This window comes from Taeniopygia guttata, chromosome 4 (genome assembly GCF_048771995.1).
Source record: "Taeniopygia guttata chromosome 4, bTaeGut7.mat, whole genome shotgun sequence".
NCBI classification, from domain to species: Eukaryota; Metazoa; Chordata; class Aves; order Passeriformes; family Estrildidae; genus Taeniopygia; species Taeniopygia guttata.
Window position 1 is genome coordinate 27038725 of NC_133028.1, and position 24495 is coordinate 27063219.

Consider the following 24495-nt stretch of genomic DNA (forward strand, 5'->3'; position numbering starts at 1 on the left):
ACACAGGCATCCCAATGGTGTCAATGAGGTGTCGCTCTCTGTGCATTGCTGAGCATGGTCTCATGTTGTGTTCAGTGAACTTTGAGCTACAAACATGGAGTGATAAGAAAAATGTGATTTAGTTTTTCCTTTATGAATTACCAATTTACATTCACCTTTTGTTTTTTTCCATCTTAAAAAAATGGTAAACAGGTCGACTTCTTCACAAAGATTGCGTGGAAATACAGGATATATATATTTAGCACCAGTCAATCTGTTCAGAATGAGTAGGAAACCCATCAGTTCCTGAGGCTGTAATAGATTTCCTCTGCACAACATGTCAGCAGCCTGATGGAGCTGAGGATATTTTGCCTGTGTACTTGAAATGTCAGGAATGCAGTGTTTATTTGCAGCAAAAAGGCTGAAAATCAGGGCCTAAAGTCTCTCACCCAGAGGTTAGATGACTCTTCAACAAGCTGCTGAGAGAGATACAAGCTGTGCAGCTGGTACTTGGTGGTAATGAAGCATCACTGAAATCAAAGTGCAGGCTGAAGCCACCTGTGTGAGGTGTCTGTGATGGTGTCTGGTCCACTGCGCTTCACCCTCTCTTTGGAGGCACACTCATTTTCCAAGGGCTTGGAAGCTCTTAGAGCAATTTTAGCAGATTTTGTTTTGCCAATGTATATGGTGCTCTTTGCAGAGCACTTTAGGCGTGCGTTGGAAAACACACATTTATCATCTTTTATGTGCAGCCCAAAAACTGTACCTCTTGCAGAGAATTAGTGTCAAGACAATGATTTAGTTAACAATAAGAGCTTACAAGTTCACTTATAAAAGCTTCAGGGGGTCATATTACAGTACCCAAAACACCCTTCTAGGAACTTTTGCAGTCGTCAGTGTAAGCCAAAGTACTCCAAATTTTTGGAGTAAATCAGCAGGATAAGCACATAGAAAATTTCTCCCAAACACCCTGTCTCAGTTTCCCATGATTTGCAGCTGAGAGATTTCCTGAACTTGTGATGTGTTTTATATTTAGTGTCTCTGAATGATTTCTTCTTCCGTTAATTTGCTTAACAGTTTGCTCAACTAATGTAAATTTTTACAACATGTGGAAAAGAATTTCACAAGTTTACTGAGCACAGATGAAAGCTATATTAATGTATTTGCAGCTGATGCTCACTAGTTCTTATGTTGGAAGAGACAGAAAAACAGTTTTTCCCTACAACTCTATTTCTGTAAGACACAACCTATGTGAGGCATGAGCAAAGTATTATGTATTCTCTGTATTATCTTATTCTCTGTAACAAAAGTGAAAGGAATGCTGAGAACTCTTATGATGAAGACTTTTACACATCTGAAGGAATAGCTTCAGGTTTACTTGCAGTTCCTTCAGCTACAGAAGAAAACAAAAGAACAGAGTGGACAGAGGAAAATGGCTTTCTTACCATCTCAGAAAATGCCCCAGATGGAAGCAGGGGGTGACTGTCCCCCATTTGCAGCTCACAGCCACATAGACACACTGTGCTACATCTGAAACAGGTTGAGTGGTTTTAGTTTCATAAGCGGTGTTAGCTGGAGGAAGGACTGAAGCTGTGCCTCTCCACTACTGCCAGCATCCACAGCTTTCCCTCCTGCAGCTCCCACATCCCTTTTTATAGCTGTGATGCTCAGTAAACCATGTCCTGAGAGCTGAGTTCAAAATAACCTGAGAAAGCCAATCAACCATCCAAATAACCCCATCCAAATTTGTTTTCCAGTCAGCTCTATCCTTTGCTGGCACAAAACCTACCCACAGAACATGGGGTAAGGGTTAAGCCCAAGAGTCCAAAGTCAAAGTTAATGCCAGTGTAAGTGTCAGAGAAATGCTGGGTTGAGCTATACTGAAAACATATATACTGCAAGTACACCTTGTGAAACAAGAGCTGCCTAAGATGTACCTTGCATTTTTTTTTACCATGATATTTAAGTTCTAATGAACTCTAATATACACAAATCTAGGAATATACTCTTAAAAAAGGAAAAAGCACCATATAATGAAAAATAAAAAACACTTCATCAACTCAGATGAGAAATCTATCACAGACACTTCTGCGGCAAACCATTCTTCATTAAGCTAGTGAATTTTTGGAGCAATTGACAACTATGTTTATGGCATAGTGATTTGAATATACATATTTAGATGAATATATTGATTTTTTTGAAAGCTATGTAGTGGTCAGAAATTTTAATGATATCTAGGAGCCAGAAGGGGGGCAAAATTTTTAAACATACAGCAATGTTTTTCTACAGACGACTTGTAAAACTGTTAATTGAATGCAAGGATTTAAGACTGTGGACAGATTTTGCAACTTTTTCTTCAATGTCTAAGACATCTATCTCATCATGCAAAGCCCAGTTTCAGCAGAATTATAAAGATTACTAATTATTTGATTGCAAAGCTGGGCCCATAACAGACTTTACAAACTATAGCTATTAAGGGACTCTACATGATACAATATTGATTTCTCTAATAGCTATATAATTATACTGAGAAGCAAATTGCTAATAAAACTCAATAATCCTCCTGAAAAATTAGCAACATTAGCCTGGGAGCAGGCTTGGAATTACTAAAGCCATTGTCCTGATAGCACTAGCAAACATACATTAATAATTGTATCGCTTTAGCTATACATTCCCTGCTGTTTTAGTACTTGACTATACTGAAATGTTAAATAGTTGTTGCCAGTTTAAGAAGTTTATCAGACAATATAAAGATGTCTTTGTGATTGTAATACAAAACTACACATAAGTGCATCAAAAAAGTTCTGCTGGTGAGGTTATCTCCTAAGAGCTCCGTTTATGGGTATTACCCAGAGTTTAAAGAGAGCTTTTATACCCCTGAGTCTTAACTCAGTGAGTAACTGATAAGATAGGCCTGGCTTTCTCTCTCTTTGGCCGGTTCATGGTGGTAAATGTGCTGCTGTTTGTGCTGCATTTCAGTTATCCAGCCCCTGCCTTCTGCCTCTTATCCCTCCCCGCAGCCAGCCAGGAGCCAGCACAAACAGCCTGGGAACAGGGGACACTGCGCACAGGAGACAAGTCCAGCCCAGCCTCTGGAAACCTTTCACCAGCCAAAAATAGCAGCGCTGAGAAGATGCCGGCAAAGCCGGGTCTTGACATTGACTGATGCTCGCCAATGCTGCGGTCCATCCGTCACGCGAATGGCTTGACAAAACACGGACCTCTGCTGACTGGCCCTCACCCTCCTTCCTCCCCACGGAAGCCGGGGATCTTGTGGAGACCTGCTTGGGAATCATGCCAGACAGATGTCACCTTCTCACCGAGGGGCCCTATTTACAGGTTTGGGGAGATGCAAACAGATTTTACAGGAATACTCTGGCTTCAAAGGGAAAGAGTGGGGGATAGCTGTCCATAAAATCCTGAATAACACTATGAAAGTGAGTAAGGAAAACTTGATCAATGTGTTGGAAAATAGCTTGGACTGTCAAGTGAAAATCTGTATGCAAACAGTTCTTGCTGTGGGATGTTGCAGGTGTTAAGGGTTACACACTAGTTCAAAAAGTGGAAAATCCATCAAAGGATATTAAACATAAGGGTCCATTGCTGGTTCAGATGCCTTGCCCATCTGATCAGCTCTTAAACCATAGCCTGCACATGGTGAACAGAGAAACAACTGGAGCAAGTCTACAAGTGAAAACCTGGAAAACTTCAGGAATTATCGTTCCGAGGAATAAAGGGGCATATTTCTGCATGAAATATGCACTATAAAGCAGCATCTACATAACTAGCAGAAAGCAGTGCTGGTCTTCCAATCCAACAGTGCAACCTGAAGGCCTCTAACAAGCAAAACCCCTTTGTTCTTTCTTGGTTCCTGGTGCTGAAGCACAACTCTCCAGGACCTATGCATATTTGAAAAGGACATACACAATTACTAAAATTTTCTTTCAGTCACTGGTTCCTCTCCCCTGCTCCATGCAATGCAGCATTGCCAAGGCAGAATGTCAGTCCCAAAACCAAGGCCATTACTGTCTGCTGGCCCCCATCAGCTGCAGAGTTAACCAGGGTCCAGTACACTGGGAATAAGTGGTGGAAAACAACCTGCCATCTTCAGCCTCAAACAAGTCTGATAGAAGTGAAACATGACAGATAACCTCTGCTGCTGCAGTACTTAACACAACAGGGGAGTAGAATATACCAAGAAGTGCAAGAAACTCCAGAAACCAGACATGACTTGCATTTCTCTGGTTATTCCCAAATGGGGCGATGCTGCAGCTGAAGATGTGACTTCAGCACATACAGAGGTTAACCTGTGGCTGACACTCTGCTAGTGAACTTGGCGGCAGCTGCACAGACTTTGTTGTGCCCCACTATCATGGGGCCATCCCTATAATTGGTGATGCCAAACCCTCACTGGTACTGCTGCTTAGCTGGGCAGGATGAAAACTACCTTATGTCTATCTACAATGAGTGGCAATCATGCTTCTGATTGTAGTGTGAAAACAGACCAAGAGAAATTAAACTAAACTGTCTTTGTGAAACCACTGCGAATCATGCCACTTAGCATGGCTATACTGGAAGAGAAAACAGCATGGAGCCCAGGGAAACAGCTTTGTAAGATGGTGAACAGACTCAGCTCTCTTTGGAAAAGATAACTGAACTTCATTTCATATGTTCCACCTTTTGAGGAAGTCTTTGTTTTGACCAAGACTTAGGAAACCACATGGCGCTGGCATTTTATGTGGTACGAGAGGCTGTGTCTGACATTGCAGCTGGGTCTGGAAATTGAATTCATTTTCCCCCGACTCCATCCCAAAACTTACAGAGCAGCCATCATTCACCATAACATGTCATCCTAACAAGCTGCAGGGCAGAGATACTTCACATTTGAGCCAACTGTCGGCAGCCAGTGAACAATGTCTAGGTAACCAGAACACCCTCCATCATGAATCTGATATGTTTAACAGCTAATTAAACCTGTGTAGGGATTAGGCTTTACATTGTACAGTTTTATGGCAACAAAACCTGAGCTTCCTAAGATTACACTGAGCAGCTCCTTATCTCTGATGCCGAGATGTTTATCAGCACCATATGTTACAAGCTCCTGCTATGTTTCCCAACGACCTTCTGGGGCTTAATCAGCCTGCATGTCAGGGGTTGAGAAGCAGAGGACATATATTACAACACAGAATGCAACACTCAGCCAGGCAGAATAAAAATACAGGGCTGAAGTCCAAAGAAAAGGTCTTTGTTGGTTAACTTCTGTCCCTAATAAATTTGTCAATTAGAAACAACAAAGGTTAACTTTGTTTTCCTTGCCCTTGCTGTTGTTCTGTGAGGTCCCATACTGCGAGGTAACACAGGGTGTGTACTCAAGTATCAGTGATGAGGGGAAATCTCAGATGATTCATGGTTTGGGAATGTTTTGCATAAAAATATCAAATTCCAACTTTATATCTGCAGGCTATCCATGCTACCCAGTTATGTTTTCCAGCCTTGGAACCGTAAAAAGAGATGCCACGAAGAGGAAATTTTTGTCCTCAATGTCACCAGCTCTGATTGTAGTGATTTTAGTCACACATTGCTTTTAGAATTAATAAGCACTCTATCCCAAAAGTATCCAGGCATGGTCTTTCAGGATGACCACATCAGAAGACAGGGAGTATCATCCTAACACCTTTTTTCTCATGTGGAATGCACTTGTTTGCAATTGGAGATGTGCTGTGTCCAGTTCTGGGCCCCTCAGTTTAGGAAGGATGTTGAGATGCTTGAGCATGTCCAGAGGAGGGCAACGAGGCTGGTGAGGGGCTTGGAACACAAGCCCTATGAGGAATGTTTGAAGGAGCTGGGGTTGTTTAGCCTGGAGAAGAGGAGGCTTAGAGGTGACCTTATCGCTCTCTACAACTTCCTGAAGGGAGGTTGTAGACAGGTTAGGGTCGGTCTCTTCCACCAGGCAGCAACTGGCAGAACAAGAGGACACAGTCTCAAGCTGCGTCAGGGAAGGTATAGGTTGGATATCAGGAGAAAAAATTTCACTGAAAGAATAATAAACTACTGGGATTGTCATCCCAGGGAGGTGGTAGAATCACTTTCTCTGGATGTGTTTAAAAAAAGACTGGACATGGCACTTGGTGATAGAGTCTAGTTGAGGTGTTAGGGCGTAGGTTGGACTTGATGATCTTAGAAGTCTCTTCCAACCTCATTATTCTGTGATTTTGTAATAAGAAAAGCTTAGGCAAGGACTGGATTTGCCAAGCCATTTCCATGCCAACGATGAGATTCATTTTACAGTATCTCTTGCAGGAAGAAGGACCTATGTACTACTCTTGAACACCCCTGCATTCTGCAGGTGAGCTGTGTTAACATTGATAAGAGCTGACATGAGCTATCTTCAAGCTGTGAAACTGCCTATTTCTGGCATGGCTGTGCTTGATTCCCCACATCCTAACCCACCAGCAATTACTGTTCATTCTGGCAGTTCCTCTGAACAAGACAAGTCAGTCCCACCACTGCTTCTCCTCACTCCAACCCAGCTGCTCACAGTGATATGTTTGGATATATAGTTTCGTAAGTGTCCCTTCTATTTATTGTAGCTCACTGGGCTCAGATCCAGGCTGAATTTCATGGATAAGGATGCTGATCCAAATGTTGACGCTTTGCTGCATGGCTGCAGGATAGAGATAAAGCTGGGACTGGTTTGCAAGGCATTTGCAAATCTGTGCATTATATGTCTGCTGTTTCATTGAAAATATCCTTTTTGGAATTTAAAGCACCTCAAAGACAGATGTGTAATCACTAGGGTTTAGCTGAATGTGCTGTATTCAAAATACAACAAGAAGTCCAGGTGTTTTAAAGGATGTAATGGCCATGGTTTAAGAAAAGAATTGTGTCACTGGATGCCAAAGATATGAACACATTTATAGAACCTTTGCTTGCTTCTGACAGTGAATATGTGGTTTGGGTTGATGGTTTTTTTTTTAGAAAATAATTTCCTTTCCTAAAGCAGGTGCGTACAGGTTGCTACATTTCCCAGGCATATTTAAAACTATTTGGACTCAAAAGAGAGTTTGATTGGCTGACAAGGATTCTAAGTGTGAACTTAGTAACCGACACGGCTATGTTTTGAAATTTCTCTAGCCTGCATTGCGGTGGGAGGCTGTTTCAGAGGTACCATGGAGACACAGGGAAGCATCTGAATGTGTGTATGTGGTACATTTTGTGTGTTATACCAAGCTGGAAAAGGAAAAAAACCTACAAAATGAGATGTCTAAATTGAACATCCCAAACCTTGAGGAATGCAGGTCTAGGGCAGATGGATATGAATTACATATCTCCATCTCTACCTCAGTGTCAGGACTCTCCACCATATGGCTCATCAAGGTCCTGCCAGGGTCAGTATTTTATGTCCATTGTGTAGTAATACATAGAAGAGCACTTTTATTAAAGACATTGAAAAATATTGCACAGGGGGGATGTTAAGGATGTAGCATTGTCATTGTCTGTTGAGCATACTCTGCTGGCTATATTCTTGCCTGGGAAGCAAGGCAAATGTCAAATATATATATGAAATCCTTCCTAGAAGCCCTAACGCATGATCTAAGAAGCCTCTTCTTTTTCTATCTGACCTCCCTGCTCCTGATTTCCTGGCTATGAAATGCTTTACATTTAGGGTGAGCAATGGAGAAACATTCAAAGCTTGACATCTCATAGCCTTGTATTTGGGTAATGCACATAATATGTAGAAAGCATTAGTCCCATGTTCAGCCTGAGAAGAATTTAGCAGTGAGATCTCTCACTTCCTAGACAAATGCTCTCACTATGCAGTAGCCTGTCTCATTTCAAACTGCAATAAAGCGAAGCTGAATTAAAGTCTGCAGTTTGTGGCTTAACTTCCCTTGCACTGTTTTTTAGCATAAGCTGTAACGTCCCTAGCAGCGGACAGCCTTGCCCTCAGAACAAAGGCCAACAAAGTGCAGAAGAGAAAGTCAAAAATTGGACAATGGAGTGAAAAGGTAGGAACTTTAAATACAGATTTAAAATAAAGGAAGGCTTCACTGCACAAGAGCAGGGACAACATTTAGTCTGTGAGAAGTGAGCTAGGAGAAAGAAAAGCAGGAAAAGATGAATAAGGCTTTAAGGGAAAATGCCACTCCCCAGGCAAAAGCCACAATACAATTAGATCAACCATCCCCAAAGGAACATAATAAACTCTTTCAGAGGAGATTCAGCTCGTACAAGCAGTCTCTTCCTCTGGCCATTTCTCTAAAGGTATTTATTGCCAACTGCTAAAAATCACTGAAGTTTCTTTACTACACATGTTTGTAGATTTGAAACAAGTAGTACATTAGAATCTTCCCTGTCAACAGATATAACAAAAGAAAACAAACCAAATTGTAGCCCCTGCTCTAAATTTCCAGTCCCTTTTAATAAAGTGAAAAACTTTTGCTATTAAAAATTTTTGTGACCTTTGCAATGCTACAGAACACCAATACAAAATGTGAATAGTAAAATATCTGTTATATAATATATATTTATATTTTAATATATTACATTTATTTCTACATAAAGAGGCTATAAATACTGTATATGCCTTATATTCATGGTTCCCAGCATTTGACATTATAGTAAGTACAAACAAAAAAATACTTATAAAAATACAAAAAGAACTCAGTAGAAATAGCTTTACATTTTAAAATCTTGTAGTCCTCATTGTGTCTATCAATAGAGTTCTGGGACTACAAGAGCACAGGTAAGAAGTTGTCCAACTATTAGATACAATTTCACCACTCAGAGAAAATCGGAGCTGCCATGAAACCAGTCACGGATTCCCAAGGCTACATAAACTGAGATTTCTGCCACTGCAAACAGACTTTGAGTTTTCAAAGTGAAAGAGTCAGACCTAAATCTGAGGGAGGGGGAATGAGATGAGAAGGTAGGGTTCCCTCAGGATGCCCCACCAGAACCACAGTGCTTCCTGCGGTCCTAGGGTAAATGACATTGCCTTTTCTACCTGTTGCAGAGGCTGCCCAAGTGGTGATCTCGGGGGAGGGGAGTATTTTCTGCAGCAGTTTCCGGCAGCTCAGAGGCAGGTAGGCATCTGGCATCAGTGAGGGTGCTGGGGATGAAAGGGGAGCAGAGCCATCCTCGGAGGTCAGGCACAGCCCTGCTATTTGAGTCCCATCACTTGGCTCAGTGCTCTGCCTTTTCCCTACTAATCAACGTCACTGAGAAAATGCAATTCATGAGGACTTGTACAGCAGCCTTTTTCCTCTGCCAAGGACAGAGACCATCACCCCACCTATATTTAGTCCAGCCTATGTTTAGTCTCAGGCTATCAGAGTGCCAGAGCCTTGAGCTGGAGGTTCCTTTTTTTGTTTGTGAAGGTACAAGCAAGGAATAACTCTGAGAAACAAGAAGCCAGTGCCGTGCTGTTTCCTTCCTGGAGTCCAGCCACAAGGGGAAAAACAAACAAACAAAAAAAACTCCACAAAAGCAGGGATGTGCCATTATTTCGTACAAGTAGGAACAGTAAAGTCGAATGCCGTGATGCTGCCTGCATCAGGCAGATGCTCGACATCACCAGGCTCAGCCTCTGCCATGGGGTTGGCACAGCCCACACACCACGGCCAGGGCTCTGCACCCTCAGCCACCAGTGTCTCTTGAGGAGAGAGCCCCAGCCTGGCACGACACAGTTTTGCTGCCAGATGTTTCTGCATCATCTTCAGGAAAAATAAATGTATTTTCTTAGTCTCATGTATGCCATCTTTCAGTACATCAAACCTGAATACCACCAGTGCAGGCAATGAAGGCACATCCCAGGGGGAGCTGGAGCTGCCAGCTTCAACCTAGAGCGGCGCGGGGCTCTCGTAGGGGAGCCCGTGAGCGCGGCAGAGCGGGGGCGAAGCCTCCTGGGCACACAAGAGTTCAGTTTCCTCGCTGGAGTACACAGTGGTGTCCATGTCATCTGAGTGGTATCCTGACTGGTACCCACTCGTCTGGTTGGAGGCTTCGGACATGACAGATTCGTTACTCTTGCTAGGCACCAGTGTGCTGCAAAAAACAATCAGAAACAGGGCTGAGAGAGCTGTGGAGACTGTCCTCTGGAGGGCAGGTGGGTGATTCCTGATGGCAGCTGCTTTCCATCACAGCAACAACCAAAGCAAAAGGCTGTTCTTAAACCTGGCTCCAAGCCTTTTTAAACACGCATTTGATTATAAGGAAAGACCTTTTCATATGCCCTAACTTCACTAATGCATGAAAAATATGTTTAATTTTAGGACGATACAAGGAGCTAAATTGCAGCTGCAGATGAAATGGAGAAAAAGCTTTTAGAGGCTTTACTTCAGCTATGGTGAAATTGTAACTGTGGAATATCTTTATCTACACTGAAGTTGTCCTGGAAAAAAATAATTCCTGAGAAGCTCTCAGAGGGCATACATGAGGTTTCAGCTCCATGAGTGCCACTGTGCTTCCTGTGAGCTGCACAATGAAACCCCTGTACAATGCTCTGAAAATACACCCAGGTACATCCTGAAAACTTACTTGAGTGACAGCTATCAGGGAAAAAAAAAAAAAAAAAAAAAGAAGCAAGCAAAAAACCAATAGCTATTCATCAGTTCAGACATCATGTCCTCATGTGATCAATTGTGTGCAGCAGCTCAGTACTTTCGAGGGATGGTTGATACTATTGCAGCTGATAAATACAAGTCCCTTCTGCGTGCTGACTGAGGCATCCAAAAGCTGCACTACCTCCCCTCCCTAATACCAAATGCAGATGACCAGGCATATTGGGCACAATTTTGCTTTCTGTTTTTTAAAATACTTTAAGAAAATATTTTTTCTTCCAAACAATTATGGAAACGAATCATCAATCTTCTGACATACTGCAGTAAAAGGTCATATTCGATTCTATGTGCAGCCCAAGCCTTACCTAAAGGGTATTTTCACTTGTTTTTCATTCTCTTCCAATGCCTTCAGCTCTTCAGATGCAAGAACCATCCCACTATCTGTCTGGTTTTCCTGCAAAGGTGTTGGAAATGCATTAAATGGAAAAAGATTAAAACCACCAAAAATTAAAAGTATCAACAGAAGGCAAGTATGTATAAATAGGCAAACTCACCTCCTGAACAACTTTTACAGTGGTTACCAATGGAACATCTTCAAATGTTTTCACGCTCGCGGGGCGGCTTTTTCTCTTGCTACCTTGTCGGTACTGACTGCAAAGAAAACACAGCAAAAATAAATTTGTGTCCACTATCCAGAACTTGGCTGCAAACAGCACAATGATATCAGAATCCTTTTATCTCTCTTCAGAGAAGTTCATCCTTTTGTCAAAACATATTATGCAAACTTCAAAATATCTATTTATTGAAAGGGATGAAGAGCCTAGCAAGTGGCATATTTCTGAACTTTTGCTCCTGACAATATTGATTTCTGAGCAAATTCTAAGAAATGGCTTTGAGAAAACAGCTTCTTTCCTCATTTACACTGGAGGGCTTAACTTCCTGCAAGCTTTGCTTAGAACTATAATAAACAGAGAAGCCTGGAGCAAAAATGTGTATCTCTTTCTTTGGACTGCGCTTCTGAGACCCCTGGCTGGACCTAGGACAACAACAGCAGACTCAGCACACTGCTGCCCTTAAGCCATGGGGATCAGGACAGGGAGTGCTAAATCTCTCTTGAAGGCTCTTCTCCAAAAGAAGCCCTCTGGTTCAGGATGACATCCATTAAAAATATTGGACCAAAAAAAAAAAAAATTACTTTCATGTAGATACTAATACAGCAAACAAAACAGCACCTTCACCTTTCTGCCTAAATGAAAATGTAATGAAATTGATGGTTTCCCAGTTAAATGGGGCAAATTTATGTTCCTAACAGCTAATGAAGGAAAAGCCATGGAGTTAGTGGAGTAACCTGCATCCACTTGAAGTGCAGAGCTGGAGACAATTAAGAGCACCATTCTTCCCTTTACCCAGCTTTGAGTCTAGCTATGCTGAATCCTGCTTATCTCCAATAGACGTTTATTTAAATCGGTGGGGATTTTACAAGTTCCTTGAGTAGCCTGCTCAGGTACTCAATCACACTTCAGAATGTTTTTCAAATATTAAATCCACCCAAGTATTTGCTCAAATGAAATTTCTCCTAATGCTGGGGACACAGAACAATTATTTAACACCCTCTTTAGGGCAAATTTTCATATACTGAAACCGGTTACTGTATTCTCTCTCAATTTTCTCTTCCTAAACTTAAGAAGACCAGTTCTTTCAAGCTCTCTGCACAGGCCATATCTTCTGCTTCTTTGCAGTGGTATCTAATCTATTTCCCATCCAACACTTCCAGGACTAAACCATCAAACAGACACTGTAGTCTGTGCATCCTCCTCGACAACCTGATCTTGTACAACTACAAGTTCATTCCACAACTTGCCTTCTGTGTTTGGAATCTCCCTGTGTGCCTGCATTAAGCATACACACAGAACTGCGTGGCCAGTTTTCCAGGGTGGTGAGGGCTGAGAAGCCCAGCCTCTTGATCTGAGTGACCTCCCAAGTATGTGAAACCCACCTCTGCTCAGACTAGACAAGAGCCAGCCTACAAAGGTTTTTGTAGATGCATGAAAATGCATCTTCTCTGCTATCATTCAGGTCCATTATTCTCCCTAAAAATGAAACTTAGATTATTTTGACTTGATTTTTTCTTGACAATTTATGCTGGCCATTTGTAGTTAATTTATTTTCCTGTAGGCATTTACCATTATTTATCTGAACACTTATTCCAGGATTGTTCCTAGAATTCAAATTAAACAGACTGCAGAATTACACTTTTTCTACTTTCTAAGAGTAGGCATTATCTTTAAACTTTACATTAACTCACCTGACTGTTTTTAATGACAGTCTTTCAAGGTTCAGAAACTGCACATCTATTTCCTAAGCCAAATATGGAAGATGTTAGGAGGTCCTGTTGATTTTAATTTACATCAACAATCTAAACATTCTTTAATATTCTCCCTGTTTTCCCTATGCTTGCTATCCTCCTCCAGCTTTGATTTAGAGATTATATTTTTTCATAGTTAGTACTTCTGTGAAGATTGAAAAAGACATCTCTGAACAGACCAGTCTTTTCCACTACCTGTATAGCAAGATCCATGCTTACAAAATCATTTTCAGCTACCAGAACATAAGAATAAATCCCCTAAGCATGGCTTAACCTCCTCACTTTGCCTCTCCTAGCATGATTGCCACAACTGCTTTCACAATCCTGTCACAATGTAAGATGAAACAGACTCAAAGTCTCCTCAAAATGTCGACAGAGTACTTTTACTTCTATTCATAACAGGAAATGGGGACCAAGAAAAGCCATATAGGAAGTATCAAAATTGGAAAATAAGTGTGATGTTTTCAGTGCTAAATCAAGCTTTTTTGTCTTTTAAACATGTATAATTTGAGCGGACCCACTACTAAAACATGGGGTTGAGAGTTCAGCTGCAGGACCGCAAGTTCAGCTGAAGTGTGAAGTGTGAACTGTGCCTATGTAGTCGTTTCTAGGACGACATAAAAATGTTATCCTGCTCTACCCCAAATCATTGGGAACCCCTCTGTGGTGGTTATGATACAAGCAGTGAGGCAGAGGGCTCTGCTTCATGGAAACCACATAAAACCTGCAAACAGAGTCTGTCTCCACCCTGGTGGTCACATCGCTCTGTCTACTCTCCTTCTTCTGAGATAGCATTGAACAACCCAGGGCTCCCAGCATCTCAGTGGCTGCATTGGATGAGAAAATGCCTTTCTATCTTACATCCCATGCCAGAGGTCCTCAAAGGGTCCCACATAAACCCCTGGAGTGCATTAGTACAAATTCCGTGCTGTAAAGTCACCTCTGCCATGATACCCAACAGCATCTACCATTGTGGATGCCCTGCAAGCCCACTAGAAGGAAGCAGTGGACAAAAAACAGTGACAACATTATTTATGTCACGTTCCTCTTGGCTATCAATTCATGAGCTGTTTTCCAATGTTTCACTTTAGGAGGAGAAATGCCAGAGAGGTTATTAATGATAGATATGCCATCATTAATGTTCTTGGCAGCTGCAACGGAAGAACATTGTGAACACAACTGAATTGGACCAGTAAAACCTTCTGTATGTTCTAGTTCTTAAAAACCAAACAGATATTTTCACAGGTTTTGCTTTTTTGTTTGTTTTTGAATGAGAATACCAAGTCTTGAAAGGGTAGCATCAATAAAAATAAATAAGAAAATCACTAATTGGGAAGGTAAGAAACTAGCTTTTGCCTACAAAAGCTTTACAAATTCCTTCTTATCCCTATGTAAAAGGTTAAATATGGACCAGGCAGCTGAAGTCTCTTCCTTTCATTTTCCCTTCCCCCAGCATGAACAAAACCTTCCCAGAGGCCCCAGTAGGATGTCCACCATATAAAATACCTAATTCCTGCTGTGTTGTCATAATGGAATTTAGGATCACAGACTTCCTCTTCCTCCCTACAGGAAGCAGGTGAAGTTGGGAGAGAGAGACCTGAATCCTCTTCCATATTCAATGACACTGACAAAGGAAGGACAACGTAGTCTTTACCATCCTGTAGAATGCAGTGAAAAAACACAAAAATTAAATAGGCTACAGAGACACACAGACATAAACAGATACATGCACGTACTTGGAGAACACATCAGACCAACAGTGTGGGTGTTTTATTAAACGATGAACAGTGTACCACCTTTGCAGTAGCAGCTACATTAAAAGAAGAAACATTAATAAGAACCACTCCCAAGTAGTTTATTTTTTAAATAGATTTTTATATTATATACTGTAACATAATGTATAAACTGCATTTTTATTGATGTCTTTGAAAAAATAAAAGTAGGTCTCATTAATGTTTGAATCCAAATACCACAAAGAAAATGAACCTGACAGTTTAGAAAGGCAGTATAATTCCCATTATCACTGAGAGGTCAGAAAAGGAGAGTCTGTCTAATAGGGAGCACACAGCCAAGTGCATCCTCCTTCATTCAGTGGGCTCACACCTATGGCCCTGGCCTTGTCCACTTCCACAGTAACTGAAGAGGAAGCCACAAGATGGAGAGCTTGGAAGGGAGAGCCATGTCCCCACCTGGTTGCAGTGGGCTCTTTTACTGAAGTGCCTGCACACAGGTCATGCTTTAATACGTTAATTTTCATGGAGCTGCTCACAGGCAATGAAGTTCTTGTATCCTTGTTTTCCAGAATAGCCATCAAAAGCATTGCAGCCCACACCCTGACACACACAGAGATAATCATCTTTGGCACAATAAGATCAACAGGAGCTACCTGCTGAAATGTGTCTGCAGCATGCAGAGAAATCAGCAGCAGAGCAGGGAACTGAGCCTGTGCCAACAACTCCCCAGCAAAGACAGCAGTAGTGTCATGGGAGGCTTTGCTGGCAGGGCAGAGTGGCTTTTGGTTACCACACCACAACCTCTGGGATCTTCACCCCACAAGTCACTCTCTGCTAGTCAAAGACCCAACTGCTGGTCAGGAATGGGAGCAGTAGAAGCCCAGGCTCCCTGACAGCTCCAGCAGACAGCGTCCAACTATGGAATGCTCTGATGGCTGGCAGGACAGGACAGATTCAGCCAGTGGTTTTAGCAACCAGGGAATACAGTTCACATACCTGACGGACATTGGCCTGCAGTAAATTCCCCAGGTGCTCTACCAGCTCTGAAAATGTTGGTCTCTGCTTAGGATCTCCATGCCAGCAATCCAACATTGTTTGGTACCTGGAATGAGAAAACCAAAATTAAAATACCAGCGTGAAGAAAACAGCACCTATGGCTTGCTCCTGCACCTATTAGTAGTGTGGGGTAAATGTGGGCAGATGGAAGAAGAGTCTCTCACATTTCTGGTGTTGTATAGTCTGGTGCTCTCATTCTCGTTCCTTCTTTCAGTCTTCTGCAAAATTCCTCATCAATTTTCACTCCAGGGTACGGTGATGCACCTAAAATGAAAGCAACAGTAATTTTAATGCATTAGACTCTTAAAATTTGGGATTCACTTTCAAGCAAATAACTTGCTATGGTTTATGCTAATAAGAAATTTAGTGCATTTGGATATGTAAACAATTTATATTTATAATGGAAACAGCAACTGACTGAGTAAATGAGGCACAACATCACACACTGAAGTTGTATGAAGAAGCATTTCAAGCCCATGTTCCTACATCTGCATTTTAAAGAAAATTTGAATATTTTATTTTGATGGAGAAAATATACAGGAATTTTTCAAGAAGTAAAAAGAAAATGCTACAGAGGTTCCAAGAACACTTTGACTGTTTTGTTCAGACTCTTTTGTTTAGAGATGGCTCAGTAAAATTAAAGTGACTCACCTAATGAAAATATTTCCCACAGCAGAACTCCAAAGGACCATACATCACTCTGAATGGTATATACTCTATCAAAAATGGTTTCCGGTGCCATCCATTTTAGGGGTAGTCTGGCCTAAAAGCATTTTCATAAACAAAATGGTATCACAGTTTATTTTCCAAAGATCTCTTTAAGGGGAAAAAAAGAAAAAAGAAATCCTGATTTCATATTCATTCTCCATCAAGCAGATAATCTGAAACTTACATCTCCTTTCCTGACGTAATCTGGGTCTTTGTAGATGTCTCGAGCCAAGCCAAAATCACAGATTTTGACCACGTTATTGTCTGACAAGAGGATATTACGAGCAGCCAGGTCCCTGTGGATGCACTGCAAAGAGAAGTAAACAACTTCATGTGCTGCCTGTCGTCACAGCTCTGTCCACAGGGCTGATTTCTTTCACATATGTGCTCTCCTACCCTCAAAGGCCAGATAATTCTTAAAACCTTTTAAGAAAAAGAAAACCTCAGCATCAACAGTTGCTGATTTTAAGTGCTTTTTTGATGGTCACAATTGATTTGGCTCGGGGAGACTTGTGTTCCCAACTCCAAACATACATCTGTTTATCCACTGTGCAGAGAGGTCCTTTGAAGTTAGCTAATTAATTATCCTGAGAAGCTAACACAAAACAGGTTCAGATCTGATTACCTTTAGATTTACTTAGGTTCACTCAAATCTCTGTACTCCACTATTTCTCTGAAAAACACCACACTAAAATGCTGACTTGATTCCAACACAAACTAATCTTTACTACAGAGAAAGAAGTGCACATCTCTACCTATGCAGAACAGCAGCTTAGTTAACAACCCAAATGATTCAAAACTCAAGCCTCAATAGCCTGAAGTAAAAAAAGTCAGACTCTGAAAGTGGCTTCAGATTTGCTTCTATTATGGATTGAAACTGCGTATTCTGGAAGCAGGTATTTTTACCTTTGGTCATCAATCGGGATGTACATAAGAGACAGACAAAAGTATGTTTTTAGAAAAATACTCTGAAGTCTGATCTTGGACACTTAGCCTGCACTCTAGAGCAGTGTTGTATTTCCTGCTTCTATCTTTTTTTCCCATTTCTAACTGTTTTTTTTTTCTATACAGCTGCAGGCTATTCTTCACTCTTGCTGGAATTGTCATCACTTGAAACATGTTCTCTACATATTTAGGATCAAACCACAGAAAAATACTTCTAGAAGGCCAAAATGCAGGTGAGGTGCTGTTGACTGCCAGGGTGTCCTTGGCAAGAGATTCTCCAAGGACTCATCCATGAGATTTCATTGTTGAGTATTGTCTCTCCTCACATTGCCCTTCCAATGCCAGTGCACAAGGTACAAGCAACCTCCTCAGAGCAAAATCCTTTACTCTTGTTTAGCTCCTCTTACCAGGGATTTGTCCCCAACTCCTTTAATTGTCCTTATAAGTCAGTTCCCCTCCTCCAACCACTTAACCATTCCTCTATGAACTGGTGGCCCATAAACCTTATACAGATCACTAACATTTGTGCCAATAAATGCATGGGCTATTTCATTCTGTAGTATTAATTATTTGGGTATGTCTTAGAGCAAAAATAAAATGTCGCGGATGACTGCCAGTCCAAAGATGAACATGCTGTTTCCTTCTATAGACCTACAGCATTACTTCCTGCAGTCAAATAAATAACATGCCACTCTTCCTGAGAAGTTCCTTACTTTGCGTGAAGCCAAGAACTCCATTCCCCTTGCCACCTGGAAGCTATAACAGATGAGGTCCTCCATGGTCAAAGGGTTCTTGCAAAGGTCTTCAGGACCAGCTGCAAAGAATCAGATGACAGTCAAACATGCCCTTTGTCACTGATTTCACCAATAACTGCCTGTTAGGTAGAAGTCCATCCGAACCTTATGCCACGCTGGATTGGAAGAGCAAATCAAGCACTTTTTTAAAGCTATATAATTATCACTAACAACCCATTTTACATCAAACTAGTTTCGTGCAAAATAAACTTTGAGACAACAGGTTATACCCTGACCTCCTTGCTTATTTCCAGAGGAAAGATTTGCAAAACAATTCCAAAAGAAAAACAACTGAAATTCAGCTCTCAAATTCCTAGGACAGTAAAGTTTTCTCTGGTTTCAGCAGATGAATTTAGAAATCAAGGAGAGGGAGGCCCCACCTAGTCTTTATGAGGAAAGAATATGCCACAGAGAGAAAGACTTTGATTTGGTAAAAAGCCCTTCTAATTTAATGTAGAAGAACCCTAACCTCATCATCATGTAACCTGGAGGAATAATGTACTCAAAAATCCAAAGATACCTAGGTGGTTAGTTCCGGCTGAAATAAACAACTCTGTGACTTTGTTCAGCTTTTGATTTTAAGCAGATATCTACCAAGAACTACAACACTTGTGACTAAAACCTTCACCATAAAGGCTCCTTCAGGTCTACATACTTCATGTAACATTCCAGCTCAGAGGGTCAACATGGACACCAGGGAGTACTGGAAAGGCACCAAGACATTGTGGAAATGCATGAAGTGCATGCCTGACATTACCTATTAGATTGGATTGAAAGTGCAAGATCATTCTCCCTGTTCACATAACTGATGCACTCTTTGCACTAAATGATTTTTAGTAGCAGTAGAGGTACAGGAAGTAGAGCTATGGCTTTCCTCCCAGCTAGTCTGATCTCACCCCTAGGTGAAATTAGCAGCCTCTGAAACGGCAGCACTGAGCATTTCATGCTGCATCTGCCAAAGGAGAACATGGCAAATGCATCAGTGAAACCACTGCAGAGGATATGTGCATCCTGGGGATGCTTTGTATGAGTAGATAATTCAGGCTTCCTCTTCCTGACAGACCACCTGGGCAGAGGGAAGGCAAAGCAAGCTCTCTGCTAATAAGCAGCAAATGAAATAGCATTTCACAGTATTTAACTTTTGGGTAGACATTAAGGAAATTCAGTTAGCATGCTGGTGCATCCCTCTCCGTGCTGCCTTTGGAGTTTGTACTCTGCATTTTTCCCTGAAGATATTGGGGTATTAAATAGACATATCTCCAAAAAGCTTCACACTAAAAGCAGACCCTTTTCATACAGGACATTATCTGGGCTTGGGCTGAGGGGTTTGGGATGCTGATCTAGATAATCCATACTCAAGAACTGTGGTCATCCAGAGAATACCCTGCACACGGTTTTGAGGGAACTTTGGAAATCACACAGTCCCCAATGCCCCTCATCAGCCCCATGATCACACATGTAATGACACATGCTCCAGCACCAGAAGAAGATGTATCCTACCATCCTCCTCTTCCACATCACTCAGGGACCGCTCCTCCACAAAGCCAGAGCTTGCTGAGCTCTGGCTGCTCGTGATGCTGTCCAGACGTTGCTTCAGGTCAGAAGAGACATCACCAACGTAGTTCTCCTTCCCCTGCCTAAATCTGGCACATTTGGTCTAGAAATATGAGGGGAGAGTGAGAAAAATCAGAAGCTGAAAGCATGCTGGAGAGGCAGTGATATGCCTATGGTCTGTGTCAAGGTGACCAGGTAAGGCAGGGACAGGAGCCCAGCAAAGGCATGATTAGCTACTCTGCTCCAGGCCATCTCTGGCTGGGGCACTGGGCTGGTGTGCTGACAGTACCAGCAAAACCCAACCCATGGCCATGCAGGTTCACCAGCTGGAGCACCCTCTGCCACTCCACAGCACAACTTTCTCCTTTCACAACCTCCCGGCCAAACCATAGCAGCATCTCCACATGCAGGCAGCTAAATGCACACTGAAGAGCTGTGTCCTCAGCCCCAGTGCCCCCCACTTGTGAAACACACATGGATGGATGCTGCCAAACCCTCTTGTACACTCCAGCCTCTCTGTACTGCTATGGCTTTACCTTCTGCTGCTGCAAAGGCCCTTCTGCTAAACCTCTACCTTGGCCAAAACCCAAACAGACATCAAAATCTGACTTATTTCCCTCTTCCCCATAGCCACTGCATTCCTCTAGGGAGGAATCCAGCCCCACAGGTATCCTCCAAAATATTTCCATTTTCTCCTGCTTTGGTTTGGTGATGTTTTCCCTGGCAGGGCTGTTTTTTAATACTGCCAAATCCCATTCCCACTGCTTGTGTAAGCAAGGGTCAGCACTCTCATGAAACCATGTCTCTTACTTCAAGGCCTCTCAGATACTTGTTTATCTTTTTACCTCACAAGAAGATGTAGTGAGTTGTCTTTGCCAACATAAAATAGTAAACAATGTCTCCAAGGATAAAGAAAAATAACCCCCTGGAGAACCAAAAAACAGTGGGAAGAAGCTCTGATCTAAACACAGCAGCTGCAGGAAGACTCAAGTCTACCAGCATGGCAGAGTACAGCCCAGGGGCCTCCCTCTTGGCTGTGGGTGGAAAAGGGTAGGGTCTCTAGAGTGACCCTGAGTGCTGGGTACACACAGCCAAGTCCTTCATACAGCAATCTGACCCTCAGAGGGCATGGATCCTCCAGCTCTCCATAAACAAGACTCCTCTCAGAGGTGCCCAGAAATGAGTTTGAAAATGCCAGCCTACATTTTCCCACTTCTTTCTAATCAGGGTGTAGAGGGGTGCTGGAATGGAGCTCATTTTTGCAAAGGACACAGGAGGGGAAAAACTGAATGTAAACTTATGAGCTACCTCAATTATATAAAACTATTAACAGCAAAAGAAATGTATAGCCTCATTCAGCAATGAGCCAAGGGGACAGTAGAACAGATAATCAATCATGTGACAGCAGATACCTATGCATATCTGATGGATATATACAAGGAGTAAGGAGTATAAGCAAGGAGTACAGTTATTTAAGGTGGTCTGGAGCTTAACTAAGAAAGGAAAAAATTCAGGCTGATAATCAGAAAAAACTTCCTGAAAGATACAGCCAAGTGTAGAATAGTCTGCCAAAGGAAATAGTGGAAGCCCAGTTCCTTTGCACATTTTAAGCTAACAATAACAAAACAGCTACATTGCAGGGGCCAGGGGAAAGACTAAATGACCTCTGATATCTTTGCCATCTCTCATTCCCATGAGAAGTACTAAGACATTCAGTGTCCCCAAGGATTGCCTCTTCAGTCTGCACTAGAAAAAGAAACATTGTGTATGGAAAAAACCCACCAAATCAAACATTTCACTGTTAACCTTGACTCCTTACCTTGTACGGGATAAATTCACTCCTCTTGCTCCGTAGGTAAGCAGACAGATTTCCAAACTTGCAATATTCCACAATCACCATGAGTGGCCCTGTACAACACATAAACCAATTCATTGGACCATTTATATCCCACCTTATCTCACAGCATAAATTCTGGCTAGAAATACATACAGTTTAAAGAGCGTTCCAATAGCCAAAGGTTTTTTAAAGTATCAGTAAAAAAAAGTCTAATTAAAACACCAAAATTATTCATTTTTCTGCTGTTTAAAGGAAGAAAACAAAGCACATAATTTTGAAAATCACAGGCTTAATTTCATATGCCAAAAAGCATAATGGTGTGCTTATATTTGAAGTACCAATAACAGCCAAATTAATTTACATTTTAAGGATGCAACATAAATATTTGAAAAAGCTTCAGTGCAATTAACCTTTGCAGTAGAATACACATGTGATTATCCATGCATTTTCTACAGGTGATTAAAGTACTAAACATTTAAAACAGGAAACTTGGTTTCAGACATAGATGCCTTGATGTACAGTTGAAACATGGTATTTCATATTCAAATTTACTTCATATAGGCAGATGCTATGGTGATAAATTTTCATCCTGGGTTCCACATACTGGCCATCTCTATTTTATTATGGAATAAACAAGGAAATAAATATTTAGGGATTATGTTTCCTTCAACTACTGACTTCTGTCATGGAACTTTACAAATTAAATTTTCATCCCACAGTAAGCCAACAAGTCAGCTTCCCTGAAAAATTATTACTGAGTTACTTTACATTGAATTTCTTCCAAATTAGTTTGTAGTGCTGGATTTGCTAAACAAAACATCTGTCTCTGATTATAAAGTGAAATAGATTCATCTACCCAGAGCTGGACTCCAAATTACAATATCCCCTCCTACACACACACACATAAGCACCAACAGCCCATCCAAAGGCAGGGAGGGGAAGCCCCAACTTGCAGTCACCCTATAGCTGGTGACAAGAGTAAGAGTAACTTGTTACATCTGGTATTAGACTCAGCTTGGAAATCTGTTACACATAGGCTGCCCACTATAAACGTGGATCTCAAGTACAGAAAAGCAAAGTGATAGAACAACTAAGGGATGGAGCTGCATGGCCCTTATTTCACCCTTACTTCACCTTTATTCTACCTCTAGATCTGCTCACTCTTATCAGCTCTGTGTGTGTGTGTGTTAGAAAGAACTATTCTTTCCAATCCTTCAATTGTCCATGCAGCAGAAATTGAAGAAATAGGGTTTTCATTAGCACCTTCTCATTCACTAACAAGCTACTCACCTCCTGGCTTAGTGCAGGCTCCAAGTAAATTGACAACATTGAGATGATGGCCAATATGAATGAGTATCTTCAGCTCTGACATAAGTGCTCTGTGCTCACTATGGGTTGCCCCTTCTGCAGAGGTAAAGCAACACAGGTCAGGAGCATCACAGACAGAAAGGTTTTGCCCTACTCCCCATTCTCTTCTGGTATTTAACCAGCCCATCAAGTGAGGAGCCTTGTTGACTGGTAGGTTGTGTCAACTATGCCAGTACAGCACAGGGTGGAATACAGCCCCCAACTGCTGGCAGCCCCATTTTGCTGCCCCATTATGTCTTCTTTAGGAACAATGTGTCTGGGAACCACACATTTCATTTTTCCTGTGGCAAGTGTGAGGCAGTAGAATATGATTTAAAGTGAGGAGAAAGCAATTCCAAACTACAACTCAGTTTGGAGCGTGCCTAAGCCATTGTGTTGAGACTTGCAGAAAGCTTCCAACAAGAACGCATAAGGGACACATGCAAATTGATTGCAGGAGCAACTTTACATTCTGAACCTAAGTAGAATTATAAACCAGTGGCTAGGAAAGCACATCTGCATTGCTCCAGTTATCTATGAGGGAAAGGCATATACTTTCACATATCATTGCTTCATGATAACAGCCATTAAGCTTAACTTTTATAATGATGGGTATAATGGTTATGATGTTGACAGATATCCCTATATTGTATATTCAAGTTGAAGTTCTAGTCATTATTTTTACCTTTAAGCATTTTCACTGCCACTGTTTTGCAGGTAGCGGTTTTGTCAATCCCAAATGCATCTGCTTCTATGACCTGGCCAAAAGCACCACGTCCAAGAGGTTTACCTTGAAGTGAGAACACAAACATTTGCTTGACACAGCAGGAAAACATTGTAAAATAAAAAAGCTCCTCCAAAATGAGTTCACAAAGTAGAAATTAAGTAAAGGACCTAAAACGTAGATGAGATGCATTGTATCCAATGGGAACACAGAGCCCACCCAAGGATCATGAAGCAGAGCAGTCCTGTGTCAAGCCAGGACCCGAAACACCCCCCAGCACAGTGCTGGCTGCAGTATCACTAAATGGCTCATGTAATGAAAACTCACCCAGCTTTAGCCGGTCTCTGGGAAACTCCCACTTGCTGGCATCATATGGGAGCCGCTCACAGTGCTCGTCTATAGGGACTTCATCAGGATCCATGATGATTGACAAGTAGCCAGTCTTCATGTCCCCTCCATTGGCCTGGAAAATAGTATTAGTTGCAGTTGCACAGTTTTTTTCTATCAATGTACAGGCAAAATGTCATTTTCTCATTTTAGAGTATTTCATTAGTTCCCAGAAATGCCAGGCTACCATTTCGTTATACCATGTCATCACAAGTGTGATCATTGTTAATTACTTGCACTTTTTTATTCGTCTCTCTCTTTTTTTTTTTTTTTCTTTTTAATAAACAGAACCAGATGAAACACTTTTCTCTTGCAAGGGCCTGTTCAATTAAAAACAAATTTCTGCGCCCCCGGATCCAGGCAAGAATGTTATGGCATGGAGAGAAAAAATGTGTCTGTTGATTTAAGAACAATGGAAAGAAGCAACACAAAAGGCCTGAAGTCAGTTCTCATTTGTCATGCAAGACCAGTGCTGATAGGACGGTATGAGAATTTTTTCATTAC

The 24495-nt window shown here is 41.6% G+C and overlaps 1 protein-coding gene and 1 long non-coding RNA gene across 2 annotated transcripts in view; one reads left to right on the top strand and one right to left on the bottom strand.

Annotated features, from left to right (window-relative positions):
* The first annotated feature begins 7231 nt into the window (after positions 1–7231).
* Positions 7232–24489, top strand: LOC140683931 (uncharacterized). Its single transcript, XR_012055596.1, has 4 exons — positions 7232–7367; positions 7888–7988; positions 17475–17581; positions 24280–24489. It is a non-coding gene; the product is annotated as an uncharacterized lncRNA (long non-coding RNA).
* KDR (kinase insert domain receptor) overlaps positions 8222–24495 on the bottom strand; it is a 30796-nt gene continuing 14522 nt past the window's right edge. The window contains exons 17-30 of the mRNA XM_030271089.4: positions 23932–24067; positions 23566–23670; positions 22824–22937; positions 21516–21604; positions 19643–19799; positions 18062–18162; positions 16588–16710; positions 16347–16458; positions 15860–15959; positions 15636–15741; positions 14413–14564; positions 11096–11192; positions 10907–10995; positions 8222–10026 (exon numbers count right to left, since the gene is read on the bottom strand). Of these exons, the coding sequence (XP_030126949.4) occupies positions 9822–10026; positions 10907–10995; positions 11096–11192; positions 14413–14564; positions 15636–15741; positions 15860–15959; positions 16347–16458; positions 16588–16710; positions 18062–18162; positions 19643–19799; positions 21516–21604; positions 22824–22937; positions 23566–23670; positions 23932–24067 (1686 nt within the window). The 3' untranslated portion in view covers positions 8222–9821. The remainder of the gene's footprint in view (positions 10027–10906; positions 10996–11095; positions 11193–14412; positions 14565–15635; positions 15742–15859; positions 15960–16346; positions 16459–16587; positions 16711–18061; positions 18163–19642; positions 19800–21515; positions 21605–22823; positions 22938–23565; positions 23671–23931; positions 24068–24495) is intronic.